At 41.6% G+C, this 20,401-nt stretch overlaps 2 protein-coding genes and 2 non-coding genes across 4 annotated transcripts in view; 1 reads left to right on the top strand and 3 right to left on the bottom strand.

Annotated features, from left to right (window-relative positions):
- Positions 1-1,473, top strand: part of cacng2a (calcium channel, voltage-dependent, gamma subunit 2a) — an 83,860-nt gene extending 82,387 nt beyond the window's left edge. Inside the window, exon 4 of the mRNA XM_085272090.1 lies at positions 653-1,473. Coding sequence (XP_085128216.1) covers positions 653-1,188 — 536 coding nt within the window. The 3' untranslated portion in view covers positions 1,189-1,473. The remainder of the gene's footprint in view (positions 1-652) is intronic.
- Positions 1,474-16,406: 14,933 nt separating this feature from the next.
- On the bottom strand, positions 16,407-20,401 carry rpl3 (ribosomal protein L3). Its single transcript, XM_085272081.1, has 9 exons — positions 20,262-20,401; positions 19,553-19,745; positions 18,625-18,793; positions 18,134-18,269; positions 17,743-17,929; positions 17,394-17,656; positions 17,219-17,314; positions 16,965-17,084; positions 16,407-16,540 (listed from the first exon to the last, which is right to left on the bottom strand). Exons 1-9 carry the CDS (start codon positions 20,262-20,264, stop codon positions 16,496-16,498), a joined length of 1,212 nt encoding a protein of 403 aa, XP_085128207.1. The 5' UTR covers positions 20,265-20,401; the 3' UTR covers positions 16,407-16,495.
- On the bottom strand, positions 16,612-16,744 carry LOC146576657 (small nucleolar RNA SNORA54). Its single transcript, XR_014892372.1, has one exon. It is a non-coding gene; the product is annotated as a small nucleolar RNA SNORA54 (small nucleolar RNA).
- On the bottom strand, positions 18,001-18,092 carry LOC146576656 (small nucleolar RNA U83B). The gene has a single exon (XR_014892367.1). It is a non-coding gene; the product is annotated as a small nucleolar RNA U83B (small nucleolar RNA).

The raw sequence follows: 20,401 nt of genomic DNA, 5'->3' as shown, positions 1-20,401 counted from the left end.
ACTTAATGTTCTACACCATGAATTCAAAAGGCCATGCTGAAAACTCTCGGGCTGCTGGTCACGTCTGTCACTGCAGCTACAAGTCACTTCTTCTCTTCCCTTCCTTTCATTTCTCTTGGTCCTGTTGCTAGGCTAAAAACCACCCGTTGGGACTCATCTCTAAAAATATGGTGTCCCTGACACACTTTCCCTACAATCCATCTTCCCAGAAATACCATGTCAAACATTTCTGTGTGTGTGACTAAACTAAAAAGGCAAAGTAAGATATATAGATGGAGACGTAAATATATATAAAGAGATCATATATTTGGATATATGTTCAGACACAGAATATATGCTTTATTTCAATCTAGACAAGACATAAATGTCCTTTTTTGCCACAGAAAGGGCAAAGATTAAGACTGTAACATCAGCCGTGTTGGATGAGGAGTTGGACAGGATTAGCAGACTGTGTACAGTGCCTGAATCAGCACTCTAAACATATTTGGTGTGAGCGTGAATGGTAAGTTACCAGGATTAAAGGCTTGAGTTCATCTTGACTGATACTTTGTGTCTTGTTTTCTCTTTGTCTTTTTTCCTCTATCTTTTTTTCCCAATAAATCGACAATTCTTCCCTTATTTTGTGCCCATCTTACATCTCCCAACACGTCAGGCCTGAGCAACATCATCGGGATCATTGTGTACATATCAGCCAACGCAGGAGACCCTTCAAAAAGTGACTCGAAGAAGAACAGCTACTCTTACGGCTGGTCTTTCTACTTCGGTGCCCTCTCCTTCATCATGGCTGAGATGGTGGGCGTCTTGGCCGTGCACATGTTCATCGACCGCCATCGACAGCTGCGAATAGGGGCTCGCGCGGCCGACTACCTCCAAGGCTCGGCCATAACACGGATCCCCAGCTACCGCTACCGCTACAGACGCCGCTCGCGCTCCTCCTCCCGCTCCACAGACCCGTCACATTCTCGCGACACCTCGCCGATGGGCCTCAAGGGCTTCAGCGCGCTGCCATCCACGGAGATCTCCATGTACACGCTTCCCCGGGACACCCTCAAATCCTCCGGCACACCAACCGCCACCTACAACTCTGAGAGGGACCACAACTTCCTGCAAGTCCACAACTGCATCCAGAAGGACTTGAAAGACTCGAGCCACACCAACACAGCGAACCGCCGCACCACGCCTGTATGAGAGAGTCGACACAGGCCAGGCCAGCACGGCGGAGACCAGGAGACACGGAAACCCCTGTGGGTGGAGAACGCCCCAGGAGAAGATGGATTTCCATGTTTATAGACATTTGTTCTTTTTGTTCAGCTGCATGACTTTTCCATTACCATTGTTGAGAGAGTTTCAACAAGTCTGCTGTGTTCCTGGATTGAATGGCAGAGGACTGAGAGTGGGACAGGATGTCCCAAGGAAGTGAGCTCTGTCAGGTATTTTTGAGCAGGATTTGTTTGTGAGGTTCGGGGCGCTGACAGGGAGGGTGGGAGGGGTGGGCATTTATGAGACAAAGAATTGGTTTCATCATTTCATTGCCCTTATGTTTGACAGTATTGCCCCACAAGTTTGGTTGGAGCAACAGGTCAAGCTCCCCCCTCAGCCAGCCTGCCACCTCTTTTATTTACTGACTGATTTGTTCATTTTTTTTGCATTAAAACTGTGAATTGTTACAGCTTGGGATTCAGTAAGAATTACCCCAATCTGTAATCTCTAACAAAGGTACTATGTATACATATATATATGTATTACTTTTATAAATAAATTATTACGTTAATAATCAAGAGATACAGACTTTACCGAAGCAAAAAAAGAGAAAAAAAACACACACATACACAAAAAAAATCGAGTTAACTAAACCAAGTGCTGTTGTTAATATGAGAAAAGACTCTTTTAGTATGCTTTCATTCGAAGGTCGAGAACAAGAGATGGTCCTTCAGGTAGCAGCAGTACAGCAGCCACCACAGGCAGACGCAGACAGTAGAATAATATCTTTTAATAGAACCTTCTCGTCTTTTTCTTGGTCCCTGTTCACTTTCTTTTTTTATATGGGGGGGTCGTAACGCGAGAGTCGAAACCCCTTAACAGAAAGAGCCAACAAAAGGGGGTTAAAGGTCACACAAAGCGAAGACTCCAAACACGACTTCTGCTAAATAAGAAAGGAAGGAGCAGAGGGCAAGGAAAAGAAGAGGACGCCAAACACAAAAATAAAAACAAGTTAAATATGAAATAGTACAAGAGAAGCTAAGTGACTCACAATTTCAGAAATTAAATGCATGCTATAAAATTACAGCAAATCTGCTCTTGAGAAACTTAAGTTTTAAAGGTTAATAATTATAAAGGGGGGGGGGAAAGCCAAGGCGCTAAAGTATTAATGTTTTCATGTGTATTTTTCTTATGTTTCTTATTTATTTATTTATTTAGTTCATTACTGCTTTTGTGAGACGAACCAAACAATCTACATGGAACAAAACTGCTTTTTTAAATGGTTTGGTCGATTTCTTTATAAATATATAAATATATGTATGTATGTATGTATTTTATTTTTAAAACTCACACAGCCTTAGTCATTTCTTTGTTTCGTTTGATTTTTAATGTGTTGTTCAAATTGAAGGTGCCAAAACCGAATGATCCTATACTTGGATGCATCAAGTCCTGATGAATAAAATACGAACCCTAGGGGGAACAAATCATCACGTTTCACTGCGTGTCTCTACAACACCTTCTTGTTTGTCGCACTTGTCTGTCTGTCACATTTTGATATCTGAAATGTTGGTCCTTATTAGAGAAGAAAAGAAATACAAACAGAATCAGGCTTGAAAGGAAAGTATTTGTCAAACAGAGCTGTGGTTTTTAGCATTTAGAATGTTTTGACTTCATTGTGAATGTGACTTTTTAGCCTTTTATCTAAAATAGATAAGTTCAGGAAAACACATGTCTCGAAGTGCTTGATAACATGACCTAGACCCCATGATATTACAGAGAAAACAATAACAATTCCCAACAAGCAGAGCTTGGCAACTGTGAGGAGTAAGAACTCACTTTTAACAGGAAGCGACCACCTGCAGAAGCAGGAGAAGCAGAGATGTATGACATGCCATGTGATTAACAATGGCATGTAAGCTATGCCTTCTGCTTCCCATGATGAATAAAAGGGAAGCAGAGAAGAAATGCTAAGTGCATCATGCGAAGTTTCCTCAGCAGCTCGAGCCTATAGCAGCATAACTAAAGGCTGATTCAGGGTTCTAAGCATAATCTTAAAAGTAGATGACCTACCGCTGTTCTAGCTGGTGCACCATGGCAGGAGCCTGGTAACTAAAGGCCCCGCCTCCCACTAGAAACTCTACGAACTACAAGTCTGCAGTCTTTTTGGGGAGAAAGATCTTGGACCTGGATTTACAGGAAGCCAATATTTAAGAAAAGAGACATATAATCACTCTGTGGTTGCTCACTGTGACGTTATGATTCAGAGATTTTTAGGGCAGCATATGATAATTCAGTATTTAGAATAGTTTAACTAATTTATTTGTGTTGTCTGGCTTCGTAGAGAACTACAAGTGCACATTTAATGTATGCAGTGGTTTCTGTTTTCTGTTGTTTGTTTGTTTGTTTTTTCAATAATATCAGCTAAAGTTTTAATATATATAACGAGAGAGGAATCAGTCCTTGTGCAGAACCCTGGTGAACTCTGACTCTGACTAACTTTTAAGGACTTTTGAAGAGTCCTGATTTATTGGAAGAAACTGGAATGTATCAGATAAACAGGATTTAAACCAACATTATTTATTACTGTGGTGGACTGAAGTCTCTGTAGTAAAATGTCAAATAAGGGAGGACAAGCGCTGAGGTGAGTAACATCCACATAATTATTGTCTCATATTTTTTTTATTTTCAGGTTTACTTATTTAAGAGTTTGGCAAATCCAGTATTTCACAAGGAAAGATGAAAACTACAATAGATGCAGATGCTATAATTACAAAACAAGATTAGGTGAAATGTGAAAAATATTGTGAAATTATGGGGAATAATGTAGGCTACTCCTTTTCAACACGCAAGGCTGTAAAAGGAAGGCCTTTGTAATAAAGGGTTGAAATCCGTTTTTTATACCAATCAGCATTTACAAGATCTCACATCTGCCTATAGCCAAAGACACAAACAGGTCCAGGATCAGAAATCCTGTCAAACTTGTGGTCTGAAGCTTGAGCTGTCAGAGAGAGATTATATTTTTCTGCATTTTGGAAGGTACACTGAACAAACTATAAACTGTTTCTGTTTACTGTTAGCCATCAAATACACTGATGATGAAATTCAGAAAAAATGATTAAGTCCACTTTAAGCACACACTGCTTACAACAAAAGTCACTCGGATTAAATAGGTAACTGGATAATTTCTGGAGTGATTAGGATGGCAACAGGATATTTAACACTTCTCAATCATGACTCCTTTCTACCATACGCTAATCTCAGGTTTCTTCAGCTGATCGGGTCTTCAGCAACGTTATGTGGCGAAAAAATTAGGTCACCTGACCACCTAGATATACTGAATGACCAGGCTTTTCCATCAATTGATTTGTTTTCTTCCCTGATGGCACAGACATATTCTAAGATGGCAATGCCAGGATTCATCAGGCTCAAATTGGGACCGTGTGGTTCAGGGAGCATGGGGCATCATTTTTCACACAAGGATCGGCCACCACAGAGTGTAGACCTTAAGTCCAATGAGAATATTGAAAATCTAGCATCAATACAAGATTTTGGTAAATAAATAAATAAATAAATAATGCAACATTGGACAGAAATAAATGTTTTAACTCAGTATACAGACATTTTTTCCATCTTTTCTTTACAGAACCATTTTGGTGTTAACCTTATATAGTATATGGAATAAAGAAATGCCAGGAGTTTGATAGAGGGCTATTTTTCAGACACTGAATATCTATACAAAATATTTGCTATTTGGCATCTTCCTTCTAAAAAATATTGGCATCAGCCTTCATACACCCATAAAAATAAAAGCTGAGCTGTCAGACATAAAACCATGTGTGCTCTGCTAAAATCAGGGCCTCAGCCTGCTGTTGTAAAATTGTGATAACACGCTGTAATCGACCACTGGGAGCTGCAATCCAAAAAATATCACCATTGCCCATCAAATGTCTGACTTTACCTCGTTTAAAGCATGGCAATATCTCTGTTTAACAAAAAGCAGCTCAAACCATAAATTTACAAAACAGGCTGTCTGGGAGTTTTATCTCTTGTGCTTTACAAACACAGCTCTTTTACACAGTAGTGAGCACATTTGTTCCTTTCTTTCTAAAAAGCCTCAGAGAAGCCTGCATGTTCGATGCAAACAGCAGTGGCATCTTTCTGCATCGAGGCATCCCCAAGAAAGAAACACGGGTTTGCAATAACACAGTTCTACCAGAGGTTTGCCTGCAAAAAGAACATCCAAAACCTTTCTACACCACCAGCCTAAAAGCATTGCTTTCAGAGCCTAAAACACTGCTGCAAGCGTGTGAAGTGCTAACTGCACGCTGTTGAAGCAGGTGTACAAAGCAAATCTATTTGTGAGACAAAAGGCAGATTGTTCTTCAGCATGTGTTTCTTGTGCAGAGACAAGTCAAACCACTGAAATACATATAAATCAAAGGATTTGCAGACTTCTCTGTGAAATTATGCTCTTAGATATCCTCTAAGCTCTGGACACTTTCAGATTCATCAAATAAGAGGGCAGAGAAAAGTTTCTCTTTAAAAATGTGCTGAGATCCTAATAAGCCATTATCTGAGTTCATGGACACGAGCTGCTCCCCATAAATTTGAGGGGAAAATGTGTCAACGTAGCAGTCCAAATGAATAGGGCTTCTTTATGTATAGCTTCCTTTATTCAGAATTCATAAGCAGAAGCCATTTTACAAGCCTGGATTACATTAAAGAGAAAGTATGTGTGTGTGTGTGTGTGTGTGTGTGTGTGTGTGTGTGTGTGTGTGTGTGTGTGTGTGTGTGTGTGTGTGTGTGTGTGTGCGCGCGCGCGTCCTGTGGAGGCGCCTTAGAGGTACAGCTTCCTCACAAAGCAGCACCTGGCCTCGGTGCAGCTGTCTGAATGTCACATTTTTAATATGTTTTAGGAATGAATACGTTTTTTTTCTTTTTTTACTTTCCCCTCTCAGCTTTGCCCGAGTATATCATCTTCATTTTGTCATGCTGTCTTCTCTGACTTCTCTCTCATAACTTTTTCCAAATCAGTGTCTTGGCTTGTCACGCTATGCAGTGATTTGGACCTGCCAGACAGTAGGCAGACACAGGGCCATAAATGTCCGTGAAACAATACATCAACTGTGGTATCGCAGATTGGAAGGGCAAGGACAAGTTCAGCCCTTATTTCTAATTTGGAGAGAGTTTAAGTTGTCACCTTTTAAATCATTGTTATTCAGGAAAGGTGTCCTCAGGCTTCGCTCTTGGTTTCAGTCTTATTTTACACAAATGCTGGCAGTGCCTGCTAGTTCTAATACATAAATTGTGGTTGGAAACCAAAGACTGTTAACACTCATTGGCCACGTTATTAGGTAAACTTCTTCAGCTACTTGTTAAAGCAAATAATAATCAATCACAAGTGAGCAAGATAACAGGATGATGTTCATGGCATGGTTAGTAGACACGCTGGAGGAGTTTTGTCAGAGAAAAATGGTCCGACTGCTTTAAACTGACAGGAACTCAAATAACCACTTGTTACAACTAAAGTATGCAGAAGAGCATTTCTGAATGCATAAAACGGTCTTGAAGCAGCAGAAGACTATGCCAAGTGGAAAAGTCCACATTCACCAGATCTCAGTCCAACAGAGCACCGTCAGGATGTGGTGCAACAGGAGATTCACATCCTCTGTAGCTCACAGATCTGTAGCAGCTGTGTGATGCTATCATGTCAACATGGACAACAGTGCCCTTGCCCATAGAAAACCCATATAGAAGCAAGAATTCCCAGAGTCCATGTAGGATAAATATAACTTTGCCCCATCCACATAGCTCCACAGTTCAGCTACACGCTGTGGGCCCACAGAGGCAATTTTATTCATATAGCGCCAAATCTCAACAACAACAACCCAGCCTCAAGGCGCTGTATATTGTAAGGTTAAGACCATACAATGATACAAAGAAAATCTCAACAATCATATGACTCCTTATGTGCAAGTGCTTTGGTGACAGTGGAAAGGAAAAACTCACTTTTAACAGGAAGAAACCTCCAGTAGAACCAGGCTCAATTCTGGATTTTACAGGGCCAACGAAAAGAAATGAATATAGGAGAAATCTGCTCTCTGTTTCTAGTCCCTGTAAGTACTCTTGCTGCAGCATTTTGAATTAACTGAAGGTTTTTTTGGACATATTGAGTAGTTCTATATATTTAATAAATACGCATTGGAGGACATATCCTGATCAAAAATGACTTCAAGATTCCTCACAGTGTTACTAGAGGCCAGTGTAAAGAGGAAACATCTGGCTAGACCCTGCATTTCTAAGATTTTTAGGACCAAGTACAATAACCTCAGTTTTATCTGAATTTAGAAGCAGAACATTAGATGTCATTCAGGTCTTTATGTCTTTAAAGCATTCCTGCAGTTTAACTAATTGGTGTGTGTTATCTGGCTCCATGGATAGATAGAGTTGGGTGTCATCTGCATAGCAGTGGAAATGTAAGCTATGCCTTCTAATTATAGTGCCTAAGGGAAGCATGTATAATGTAAACAGAATTGGTCCTAGCACTGAACCCTGTGGAACTCCATAATTAACCTTTGTGTTTGAAGAGGACTCTCCATTTACATGAACAAACTGGAGTCTGTTACATAGATATGATTCAAACCACTGCAGCGCAATACCTTTAATACCTACCGCATACTCTAAATGCTGTAATAAAATGTGTTTTTAGTATCGAATGCTACAGTATCTAAAGTTGTACGCAGTGAAGAAGTAAAGATCTTAACAAGATATTCACATCTGCAGGAGTAGCAGTTCTGCTCTGTGTTGGAGGTGAAGATGATAACAGCGGGTGAATTATATTGTTAAACTTAATTACATCACTTTCAGAAAGACGTCTACTGTGATGAAATCCATTTCAATGCTGTGTAATCCATTATTGTAAATTTAAATTTTATTAGGAAATGATCAGACGAAAGAGGGTTTTCAGCAAATACTGTTAAATGTTCAGTTTCTATGCTATTGGTCAGAACAAGCTGTAGACTGTGATTAAAGTGGTGAGCGGGTTCTTTTACATTTTGAAAGAAGCCACTTGAGTCTAATAATTATTTTATTTAAAAAAAAACAATCCTGAGATTCAGGCAGAAGCTCTGAGTAAGACCCAGGTGGACAATAGAACAGCAACAAATGAAACTTTTTTGGGGGGGGGAGTTTTCTGGCTAGGGTGGTCAAAGCTAAGCATTGGGCTTTCAAATGAATTAAAACTCTGTCTGGGTCTTTAGTTGATTAACAAGCTAAACAAGTCACTGCTGGTACAACTGGGGAGGGAACCAGAGAAAAGAGTCTGACATTGTTTTGGTAAAGTTACACAACGACTCAGTATTAATTTTAGTGACCTCCAATTGACGTAACCAGCTGTCATTACTGCCAAAGTGAATTATAATTTTATGGAATTTATGTTTACCCTTAGCCAGCAGTTTTAAATTTCCCTCAGTGTCGCCTGTTCTGGCCCCTGGAAGACAGTTGACTATTAGAGGAAGAGCAGTTTTCCATTTGCTGAATGACAACTGTAAAGTAGAACAAGTGGGAAGACTTTCAATGTTTACATAAAACATCCTCCTCTTTTCTTCAGTTTCATACAGAGAGTAACTAGATGAGTACACAGTTTTGTTTTCTTTGTATAGCAGGAGTTGTGCAGAGGGCCTGTATTGAGCGCTCTTGCACCAAAACTAATGACAGCTTCACCCTGCAGATGCACTAAATCATCACTAAAGTTTGTCCATGTTTTAACAATTAAGACAGAGAGTTCAGTCTGAGTCTAAGAAAGCAAATAAATAATCCTGAAAGTCAATGAAAAGTCCTCAGATTTGACATCCAGGTAAACTGGAGTGCAAATTAGTCGACATCGCCAGGCTCCCCTGCATTTAACCCCCTGCTCTCCTTCATTTTCCCCTAAGCTTCTTCTTCTCCCCTCCCTCTCTTTCTTTTGTTCCTGCTGTGGCGATCAAAGTGTCTCTGCAGAGCTGCACGATCAAAGACGTGGAGGGAGGGACTCCGGAGGAGGTGAAGAGGCCTCACCCTACCTGGGTTGGCAATATTAACATGGAACACACTGGTTTTGTCTTTTTGCCAGAGCTTGGCTCTATGTCTCTGGCACGTTGCAAGGTTACCTAACCATCAAACCCACTGGTGACCTTTGTGTGACTTTACTGGACAATATTCTGGAACTGAGGAGCAAGCTCCCACTGGAGCTGTTCCTCCCAAGATGCCACCAATGTTATAACTGCTGAGAAGCTCACAGTAGAAGTCCCACATTTACTCTCTGAGAATTAAATGTGTGTGCAGATATCCATGCGTGGGAATGTTTGTATTTTTTCCCCATTTCATGCAAACAGTGGATCTGCATGAGCAAGCATGTGTGCGGGTACATGTGTGTGTTGTTTGTGCTGACCATGGAGGAGTTGCTGACAGCGCTTACCTCGGGTTATTTTTGGGTCATGTAGAGTTGAATAGCAATGGAGAGCTTTAAGCAACCAGCTGAAAAGAAAAAAAAATCAGTGGAGCAAACATAGTCTGAAATGACACATTCACATCACCCCCACTGCTGATACGTACAAGCAGCAAGAAGCTTCATCATATGGACCAAAGAGCAGTCTAGGCCGTGTCACTGCTGTTTCACCAACCATCTAATGTTTTTAAATCCAACTCTGAATAGAGGACTTTTTTTTTTTTAAAGAGGGGGATATAAAGAGGAAGAACCTAAGTAGGCTACAGCACACAAAGTGCTCTGGGACGCGTGAAGAAAATGCAGTGTTGTGCTCTGCCCTCTGGTGGTACAATGGGAGAAGGGTGCAGAGATGCTGCCTGCTCCATCAGCTCAGGGAACGCCGTGTCCATGAACGGGCCTGGAATACTGATGCCACAGTGCAGGGGTGCAGGAGCTGCAGTCTGGCAGGCCCCAGAGAAGCACTCAGATTCATTGTCCTCTACAGAGACACAGACAAAAGAAGACCACTGACTTGTCTGTGAGGCCTTATAGTCCTAATCAATGCTGAACGCGATATGGTTGAAGAGTTTTAAGCCTCAAAAAAGCCAAAAATGTCTACATCATTTGATGCCTCGGAGGAAGAAGAGAAAATGCTCTCTGCTTGTTTATGCCTTTTTTCCACACTTTGAATTTAAGCTGAAGGACGCCCCAAAAATACTGTAAAATAAACTTCATAACAGTAAAATAAAAGTCCCAACAGCTGTGATGAAGCTCACAGTTAAACTGTAACACTGTAGCAGCACACTTGTCTGACGTCTGCATACCAGTTCAACTGACTGGAGGAATAAATACTGGAAAAGTAAAGACATCACCTCATATTGTCTAATATCCTATAACCTTACAAAATAGAGGTCCCTCAACATTGTATGTTAAGGTAGGAGAAAGATGCTAAGATACATTCGGCCACGTGAAGGAGGGAATGATGCTGAAAAAAATACTTTAAGGTTTTTCATAACTCAAATAATAAAGTAACTGAACATTGTTACTGATGAACAATGTGTGGGGATGTCTTTGATTTCATTGGGATTGTCCTGTGGTTTCTTCTAGCTGGTTGGATGGGGTTCTGAAGATGATCAATAATCAGTTACAGGTTTATTTTGATTTTAGTCATATTTATTTGGAGCATGAACTGACTGAATTTAAAAAAAACAAAAAAAAAACAAGACAGCCACTTATAGCCTTCAACTAAGAAGGCTTCAGATACATAAAAACACTCTAGTTAATACTAGTTAATTACTAGTTAATCTGTGAAATGGAGCAACTAACCTTCTCCCTGAAACTTGAGACTGCAAGGTTTGGAACGCACTGGGAAAAATGGACATTCTACCAGACTGTGAAATAAATAATTTGAAAGTTTTGCCTGTTTGTTGTGTCAACCAGTACCTTCTTATGCTCTAAACAACGAGCACAAATGAACTGCGGACCTTTTTGCATAATGATGTGATCCATTTCTTAACTGTTTTTCTTTTTTGGTTTCTGATGGCAGATGAATTTTGTAGTGTGACTCATGTCCTGCCTGTTGCTGTGTGATGGTTCAGATGTTCATAACACAATGAAGTGTAAAATGTGTTTGAGAGTATCAGGATAATCGCATACTGACGATAATACAGAATGATTTATCGATACTGTGTCAAAATTGAACTTATAATATTGGAAATAACTGCTTTATCACAACTGTGCTACATCCATGCATGTGCATTTTAATGTAACCACACAAGAAATGGAAAAGATGAGGTCCTGACTGATTCTGTGTCTGTGTCAGAAATAATTAGGAGTTGGGGTTTAGGGTTCTTAGTGAATATACAGTATATCTGGGCTTTGGAGTTCAGGATGTCCTCCTGCATCCGACAGCTTGGTCCTCACCCTTTATCTCCACACACTGTGACATTACTGCTGTTTGTCACATGCCAAATACATTTTCTAACCTTCATGTTGGAAATTTAGCCAGGAGAGGAGCCACAAAAACACATCCTTAGGCCCTGTGAAAGCTACAAAGCCAAGGAACATGCTGCTACAAAATACTCTTTTTTTTTTAATTTGTGTTGTATTTTTGATTGGAGGTTAAAAATGATTGGAAAAGGCTCTCCATAACTTTATAATGGAGAGATAAAAAACATAAAAGTATAAAAGCAAAAACTGGAAATTTTAAATGTTTGGTCATTTTGGTGATAATTCTTTAGAAGTTTAAACATTAATAGTCAGAAGTAGAGTTTGGTAGAGAGAATTTGTTTTGTAAAAGTGCTTCGTGGCTTTATTTAGATTTGATCATTACTGATGAAACAGTCTACATGGCGTCCATCAGGTTAGCTTACACACATTACAAAATCCTGATCACTGAAGAGAGACGCATCGCCTTTTCCTTGAAGAGCCCTGCTACCTTTCATCTGTATGCAGATACAGAAAAACAAATGCAGAAAGCCCTGATTAAGATGATTAAGATTTTCCAAAGTTGGCAAAAAAAATTTGTGTAGGAGCTGAAAGTAAGAAAAGGACGAACGTAACAGGTTTTAAAGGCTTTCACGAGATTAATAAATACAAAAAACTGTTGATCATGTATCTGTTGAAAAAGGGTCTTAGAGGGATAAAGCAGTGTGAGAGTCACTGTTGGACCAGTTGTTGCCTGTGGCCTCCTCCGTGTGTAATAATGGTCCTGAGCGTGTGGTCGTCCCCTCCGACAGTCTGTCCTCCTGTCAGACGCCACGCCACGGCGCCACCCAGCCACTTCCCCGACGCTGCAGGACGGCGTGCCTCTGACTCTCTGCCAGCCGGACGTTGACGATGCCAGCAGGCACACCAACACACAGTTGCACACACCTACTTATATGTGCAAGCAACTGCGCACACTCTCACACACTCACATAAATCAAATGCTTGGCCCTCCTCTCCACTGTCCCAGCATGCACCCTGGTTACCTGGCTGCTGTCCCACTAAGAACAGCTGCTACCACAAGACTGGACTGGAGGTTCCACTGCATGGTAGCTCACACACACATGCATACACACAAAGAATCACATAAAAGAGCCACAAACAGTACTGGCTTCATTCATCCCCAGCTCTGATGCAAGCTCATTTCAGGTGATGGAAGACTAAACCAGAAGGTAATAACTTTTTATGGGAAGATAATCAACAAAAACTGCCACAACAAACAGACATAAGCACAAAAAGATGATTATAAAGATACAAAAAACCAACAACAACAACAAAAAAAAAAAGCAAAAACAACAAACAGAGGAAAAAGAGACAGAAATTGATACAAAATAACCAGATTTGTTATGATAATAATGTATGCAGAATTAATGTAAAAGACACAAAATACACACAATTGCTAAAACATTGATACAGAGTGTCCACATAGGCAATAAAATGACAATGAAATAACATAAAATTACTGAGACACAAACAGGCACAGATGTATAATTACCATTAAAGGATGCAAAGCAATCAAAGACCGCACAGATAGAAAATAAACCCAGCTTGATGCAAAATGACTAAGAAGAGATACAAAAATTACCACAAAACACAAACAGTTATAACAAATAGGCAAAAATCACCACAGAGATGCAAAACAGAGGCCAACTGATTCCAATAGTGAGTAAAAAGTGAAACAGAATAACAATATGATAGAACGTGGAAACAAAATGAGAAAGTGGTGCAAAGTAACCAAAAACTGATCCCAAATTATAAGGAAAATATATCTTTTTTGCAAAGGACCTAATCATAACCATAAAATTTTGCAAGACGACTGAGACATAAAGTAAGAGAGAAGAAGAACAAGCACAAACTAACAAACACGGCCCAAAAGCAACGTCCATAATGTGACCTGAGCACAAACAACTGCAAGTACGACAAATATGTGTTTATTTCTTTCAGTCTGGTGTGTTGCTCGTCTGTAGGAGGGTCGAGGCCTTTTCCATGCCACAGTGCAGCCGTGTCTGCTTTCTTAAATCCTTTCCTACCTGCTTTCTTCATCCTCAGCTCTAAAGAGAGCTCATTTGAGATGATGTAGGACTGGACTAATAGAGTGAAATGGTGCAGGGAGGGCTTTATGAAAAGTGCACAGAGATGCTGTTTGAGCAGATGCACGGGGTCATAAAGTGCTGCTGGGACACCTGGACTCATCTGAATGGGATACAGGGAGCAATTAACGGCATTATAATTCTTGCCCTTTCAGCGTCACATTTAGCGGGGAGGCTGTGGGGGGGTGGGGTTACGTAAAGCCGAGCTCTGCCACTGCTTTGATCTGCAGCGCTGCTTGTGCTGCAGCAGGGCAGAGGTCAGAGCCCCTGGAGGTGATTATGTAAGAGCAGGCCCATCTCCATGACTGTCCTCTGGCCACAGTGACACGGGGCTTCAGCATGCTTCCTCCTCCTGCTGCTTCTACATGTACATCAGAAACACTTCACCACAAGTGTCCTTTGGAGGATGTGGAACTGCTTTGGTAGAGAAAATGTCAAATTCTTGAAATGCGGCTGAACAGAGAACGATCGTACGTCAACTCTTTGGGCTTTCAGGTTAATAGGACGTGGGAGGGACCTTGAAAGTCTTCACAGTAGATCCACATTTTTGCTAAAAGTGCTTAATATTATGCAGGGATGTCTCAGAGAGGCGTTTTGGGGGCATCTAAATGGCCTGTAGAACCCTCTCAGGGTCTTCCTCATTACCAGCGGAAGAGGTTTTTTCAGTTTTTTAGCAGTGATGAGTCGGACTGGATGATGCTGGGGCTTAATTACCGTACAGCAACTGCTCGAGTTCTGATGTCAGCTGAATGCAAGCATTACAGCTCAAGGACACATATAGCCTGTTAAAACATGCCATGTTAGCGAAACTCTGTCTTTCCGTCCATCAGTTCTGCATAGGTGGCTGCTCTCATCACAGCTGACGCCGACCTTTTCAGCTGCAGAGACGGGACGCACTTAACAAGCTCAGTGGGCACATGAAACTGTACGTAACTCACTGTATGTGTATTCACTCATTCCCTGAAGTGTAATGACGTACACTCTGTTCATTTTCATTCTGCTTTATGAGATTTTTTGCACTTTCAGGCTTCTTCACCTTGAAGTTAAGAGGTTTTTTGTTTGCTTTGCTTTGAATAAGGTCTATTCCTAACACAAGCTTTAGAAATGTTCACATTTTGTTCTACAACATGAGGTGTGGAAGTAAATACTTCACCTGTGAATTGTGAAGCTATTCCAAAGCTGTGCCAGAGAAGGAGTTTCATAACAAGATAATGACACTAAAAAGGTTTTCAGGGACATTCAGCGTCATCACACCATGGAGATGGTGACCTTGAAGTCAGCATTGTGTAGTTTATAATTTTTCTTCTTGCCATTGCATTTATGTGTCAAAAAAAATCACGATATTATCAGATTATCTTGTTGAATAAAATAAGTATCATAACATCTTTTTTCCTCACTGCTTATTTTTGTGATCAGCTTGTGGAAAAATCCAACCAGCTTGTGTAGTGATGGAACCAGGGCTATGCTAATTTCTGTTGGCCTTGCAGTACTCTCTCTGTACCCACCAAACTACTGAGTTTGGTGAATATTTGTACACGTCATTATTAGTGGGGATGCCAGGTTCACAATACAACTACTTGCATTGTGTTGTTTTTCCTGTTCATCACTGTGTCGGGCTGCTTTAATCCTTCACTCACTGGCCACTTTATTAGGTTCAACTGCTCATTAATGCAATTAATGTATTTTATTGACCAATCACATTGCAGTAACTTGGTGCATTTAGACGTGAACACATGGTCAAGATCACCTGCTCAAGTTCAAATCAAGTGTGGGGAAGAAAGGTGATTTAAATGTCTTTGAATGTGGCACAGTTGTTGGTGCCAGACTGCCTGCTCTGATTTAGAAACTGCAAATCTTCTGGGATTTTCTTGCACAACCATCTCCAGGGTTTACAGAGAATGGTCTGAAAACCAGAACATATCTGGGTGAATATACTTTGTTAATGTCAGCGCTCAAAGACGACATCTCATACACCTTGTATAAGCAGTTCAGGCTGCTGCTGCTGGAGGAATGATGTTGGGTGCATTTTCAGCCCTTAGTAGCAACGGAGCATCACAGCCTGCTTTTAGATTATAGTGTACATCATGTTCCAGTAGTTTCCAAAATGATTTCTTGGACCTGAAAATGAGTTCACTGCACTGTTATGGCCTCCAGTCACCACATCTCAATCCAATGGGATGTAGTGCAACATGAGATTTGTGTCCTGGATCTGCAGTGATATCCTATCAGGACCATCTCATTTCTTTGTTCCAATTATTTTAAAGCACTTCTGATAGAAAATGCAAGCACAACTCAGTACAAGTATACTCGAAGTGACCAGTTAGTAAATGTGCAAGGTCAACTTCATTCACTTAACTGCACATCTCAACCATCATTTGAATTTAAATTATTTGAGGCGACTTGCTGCGAGATGCAGCCCGTTTAGTTTACCTTAAGCTTTTGATATAACACCTGTTAGCTGAACCCTGTCAGCTTTTCCTTCATGTCCAAAATGGCCAGGTCTGGCTGCAAACATGGCAGCTGATAAAAGTGCAAATTTCAGGCCTCGAAATAGAATTTCAGCACCTGTTGATATCAACGTAGCAACATAATAGCTGAAGTTCTTACTTGTAATGCAAGCTCTTTTTGTAGCTTAATGTATGTTAATTAAAAAAAAGACAAGGCTGTTATTCCATCTTTTGTTTTTATTGAACAACTCTGCAGAACAGTGAAGATGGTGACAGTCAAAGTAGCAGAGACATTGTAGTCCGGGACTTTAAGCAGTCTCTTCCTTGGCAATGCGGTCTTTCTTGAGGGGTCCCTGTGGAAAAGAGAAACAGAACCATCAATCATGTGACAAAACTTAATGGTCTTCCTGTTGGCTCAAAGCAGACGTGTTCCCAGAGAGTGAACAGGGAGCCAGCACAGAGAGGCACTGCTCCCCTGCCTCACTGGAGCTCACTGTGGCACTGGAATGGAACCCAGAGTTCATACTGAAGACTGAACCAGGTTACGAACAGTGCAGGACAACTCAAAAACTAACTGCCGTATTACAAAGCTTTTACTTTCAGGTGGTCAATCTTTAAAGGGGAACTTATTGGACTCATTTCCAGCTTCACCACTTTATTCATTAATTCTAGAGTAGCTTTGCATGGCTCAGATCAAAATCATCCGCACACGTCTTATCCTGGGCCTGTCGTCTGCTTAACCAGTCTGAAACTAGCCATTATAGAACAAAGTCTTACCATGAAAACTTTCTTTTCCTCCACGGTCTGGAAGCGACCATGACCGAACTTGGAGGTGGTGTCGATAAACTTGAGGTCGATCTTCTCCTGGGCACGACGGCTTGTCTGCACCAGCAGAGACTGGAGGGAGAGAGAACAAGAATCAAGTCTTTATATCCCAGAGCTTGCTTAACCAACTTTGTCTAAGAAAAGAAAAATCCTCCTAGTATGAAACTGGTCAATTACCACAACTAATTGCTTCACTTTAGTCTCACCTTGCGCAGAGTCAGCACCCTCTTCTTGGTCCCCACAACACAGCCCTTCAACATGACAAAGTCATTCCTCACTTCTCCGTAATGGACAAATCCACCCTGTAATTAAAACACAAGGTCAATCACAGCTTCCAGGTTGGAGTGCTGACACAAAGTACAGATGTGTCTAAGATCCTACCATGGGGTTGATGCTCTTGTTGGACAGATCGTACTCTGTGGAGGCGTTGTTCTTCACCACCTTTCCGTCCTTCTGGTGGTAGCCCTGACCAATCTTGTAGATCTTCTTGTTGATCTCTGTGCGGTGGTGGTAACCCTTCTGACCAGCACGGGCCACAGAGAAGGCCACACGGGCAGGATGCCAGGCACCGATACAGGCCACCTTACGTAGACCACGATGGGTTTTGCGAGGCAGCTTCTTTGTGTGCCAACGGCTGGTGACACCTAAGAGTTGAGACATTCGGTCAGCGTCGCGATAAATTCAGGTTCAACCAGCAGCTGATGCTGTGAAAGAGGCTCAAGTATCTTACCCTTGTATCCGTGACCCTTAGTGACACCAATGATGTCGATCATCTCGTCCTGGGTGAAAACTTTGTTGACAACCACAGCCTGCTCCAGCTTCTCACGGGCCCAGTCCACCTTATCAGAGATGGTGCCTCCGTTCACCTGCACCTCCATGAGATGAGCTTTCTTCTGCCTCAGGGGCAGCATACGCATCTGCAAAGAACAAAGCCTGGTTAGGACAGAAAATATGCAGTGCTCAAAAGCACACCGATAATTCTAGCTATGTAGTCTCAGAAGGAAGGCAGCATGGAAGATATCCTCATAAGTTTCGGGCGCCATGCCTGACGCGAGTTCCGTGGTCTCTTCACTGACAGACATTCAAGAAAAATCAACAGAAAATCAAGGGAACAAACCAACCTGTGTGTGGCAAATGACACGGATGACCTGGCAGTATTTTTTCATGGCTGCAAAGTCTTTCTCCAGCTGCTTCTTGCCCTCCTCATCCTGCCATTTCTTGCAGTATTTAGTGAAAGCCTTCTTCTTGGACTTGTACCTGAGAGCATGAAGCAACACATAGGTTGGCACAGGTCCTTCATAACCCCCATGAGGGGCAGCGGAAGAACGCAGTGCATAGCTGCTTGCCCTGCCTCCGTGTGGACAGAAGGGCTGTATCAGCTAGTGAGGGTTTCGGCTCATGGCACAGTTTCTAAGAAGCACTTTCCACTGGCCAGAGGAGCCCGGAGCTCATCAGGGCACGGGGCACCTGAGCGGAGCTGCCACAGAGGGCCACCGTGATGTTAGACTCGCTCAGTGAAAATGCAGTTCCTAACATTTCCACCAGCAACTAACATCTGCTTCAAGCACTTTCATTGCAACGGGATGAGCTTCATTTTGTCCCCAAGACTCACCAGTTCTTGTAGAAGCGACGCTTGCACTCATCACTCATGTGCTCAGCGAAGACTGTCTTGAAGGAGCGCAGACCACGAGGTGTGTTGACGTAACCCACAACACCAACCACGATCATGGGAGGAGTCTCCACAATGGTCACTGCCTCAACCACTTCCTTCTTGTTCACCTCTGTAAGAGAAAGCGTTGATTAATTTTGACTAATAGTTGATATAATCAGTAACTTCTTCAACTCATTAGATTTGTTTACTCATGGTAGAAACTGCGCTCAGTGCTCGACATTCAGCAAGGGGCTATAGACCCATTCTGTCCGCCCGTCGAGGGAATCATCACAGGCAGAACACCATAACTAACCCTAGACCTTTTTCACTGCAGACGAGGCTTGTTTTACAAAAAAAATTAAATTAAAATGAGAATGACAGCCGATTAAACTTATTCAGGTTTTTAGTTTTAAAGTATCTGTATATTGTAAGATCCCCTAGGAAGGTATTAAATACTCACTTCCCATAGATATAAATGAACATCTACACAATTAGTATCATTAATTACGTTTTCTTTGTTATAAGTATTATTACAGTGATATTTCAACAGAACCTGCCAAATAGTGCTTAATCTGCCATTAATGGCAGTCACTTATTTTTTCTCTGGCTGTCAAACTTTCAGGAAATAATTTAAAACTGCGTTTTTCTTTTTAATTCCAAACTTTAACACTAATGCTGAAAAAGGAGGCGATTGGTAGCTTTCATTAACTTTACCACCATCAGCAACAATGATCAAGTTAAGATGCATCGCCATGCATTTATTACACTTGCTTCTCTTGCAGACAGAAGCTAAAGTTGCTACTGTGAAAAAGGTCCAATCACCAACTATGACTTCTCTTTTTAAATTCGAGGGTTTGCTGTATTACATTTGCAGTCTAATTGCACTTACTTGAGCCAGGTCTGTCCACCTCCCGGACGATGTGAGTCATGCCGGCCTTGTAGCCCAGGAAGGCAGTCAGGTGAACGGGTTTGCTGGGGTCATCCTTGGGGAAGCTCTTGACCTTACCGCGGTGACGACGACTCCTCTTGCGGGGCAGAAAGCCCAGGGATCCGTGTCGCGGAGCCGAAAACTTACGGTGGGACTGCCAAGAGTGAAGAAGAAGAAAAAAAATTTAATCTTGTGTATCCAAGAAGTGTCCGTTATACACACGGTTCCTAGCACCTGTGAGGTGAATTTTCCACCGAAACCAGCGTGGACTCTCATTTACCACGCTAGATTCGACGTGCTAGCTTAGCTAACCGCCTTTAGCACTTCGCAGCGTGCGGCTGTCAAAACCGAATCCACACAATAGGAACCCTAGCTTTAAGACAATCCATTTTATCCACAACTTTAATAAAATAAGTTACTGGAGACTGAGGCGGTAATAGGCAAAATAAGTACGGCCTAATTAAAGCAGCCATTTTGGCCCCAGAGTCGCTCAACACGCATACCGAAATCTTATATTTGGGATGAAAATAGCAGTGAAATCTACACAAGACTGTCATAAAATATACACTGAAATCAAACTGCATTTCTTATACATGTCAAATAGGTGGGATGCATGAGATAGAAAATGGATTGGTGCTCAGAGTACAAGCAGCAAAAGAGGATTACTCACCATTTCGTCTCCGATCCGATTGAAAGAGGCCCGGTGACGGGCAAACTGCCTGTATATACCAGAGCAAATATCGCGAGAGTCAGCGTGAAAATCTTCCAAGAAGCTCCACCCCTGGTTGGTAACGAGTATCTGTAGTAAAA

This window comes from Mchenga conophoros, linkage group LG4 (assembly GCF_057382185.1).
Source record: "Mchenga conophoros isolate Kocher_MC1m ecotype Shallow Benthic linkage group LG4, M_conophoros_male_GT1.1, whole genome shotgun sequence".
NCBI lineage: Eukaryota > Metazoa > Chordata > Actinopteri > Cichliformes > Cichlidae > Mchenga > Mchenga conophoros.
The sequence above is the reverse complement of the archived record's forward strand: the minus strand, read 5'-3'. Positions and strand labels throughout refer to the sequence as shown.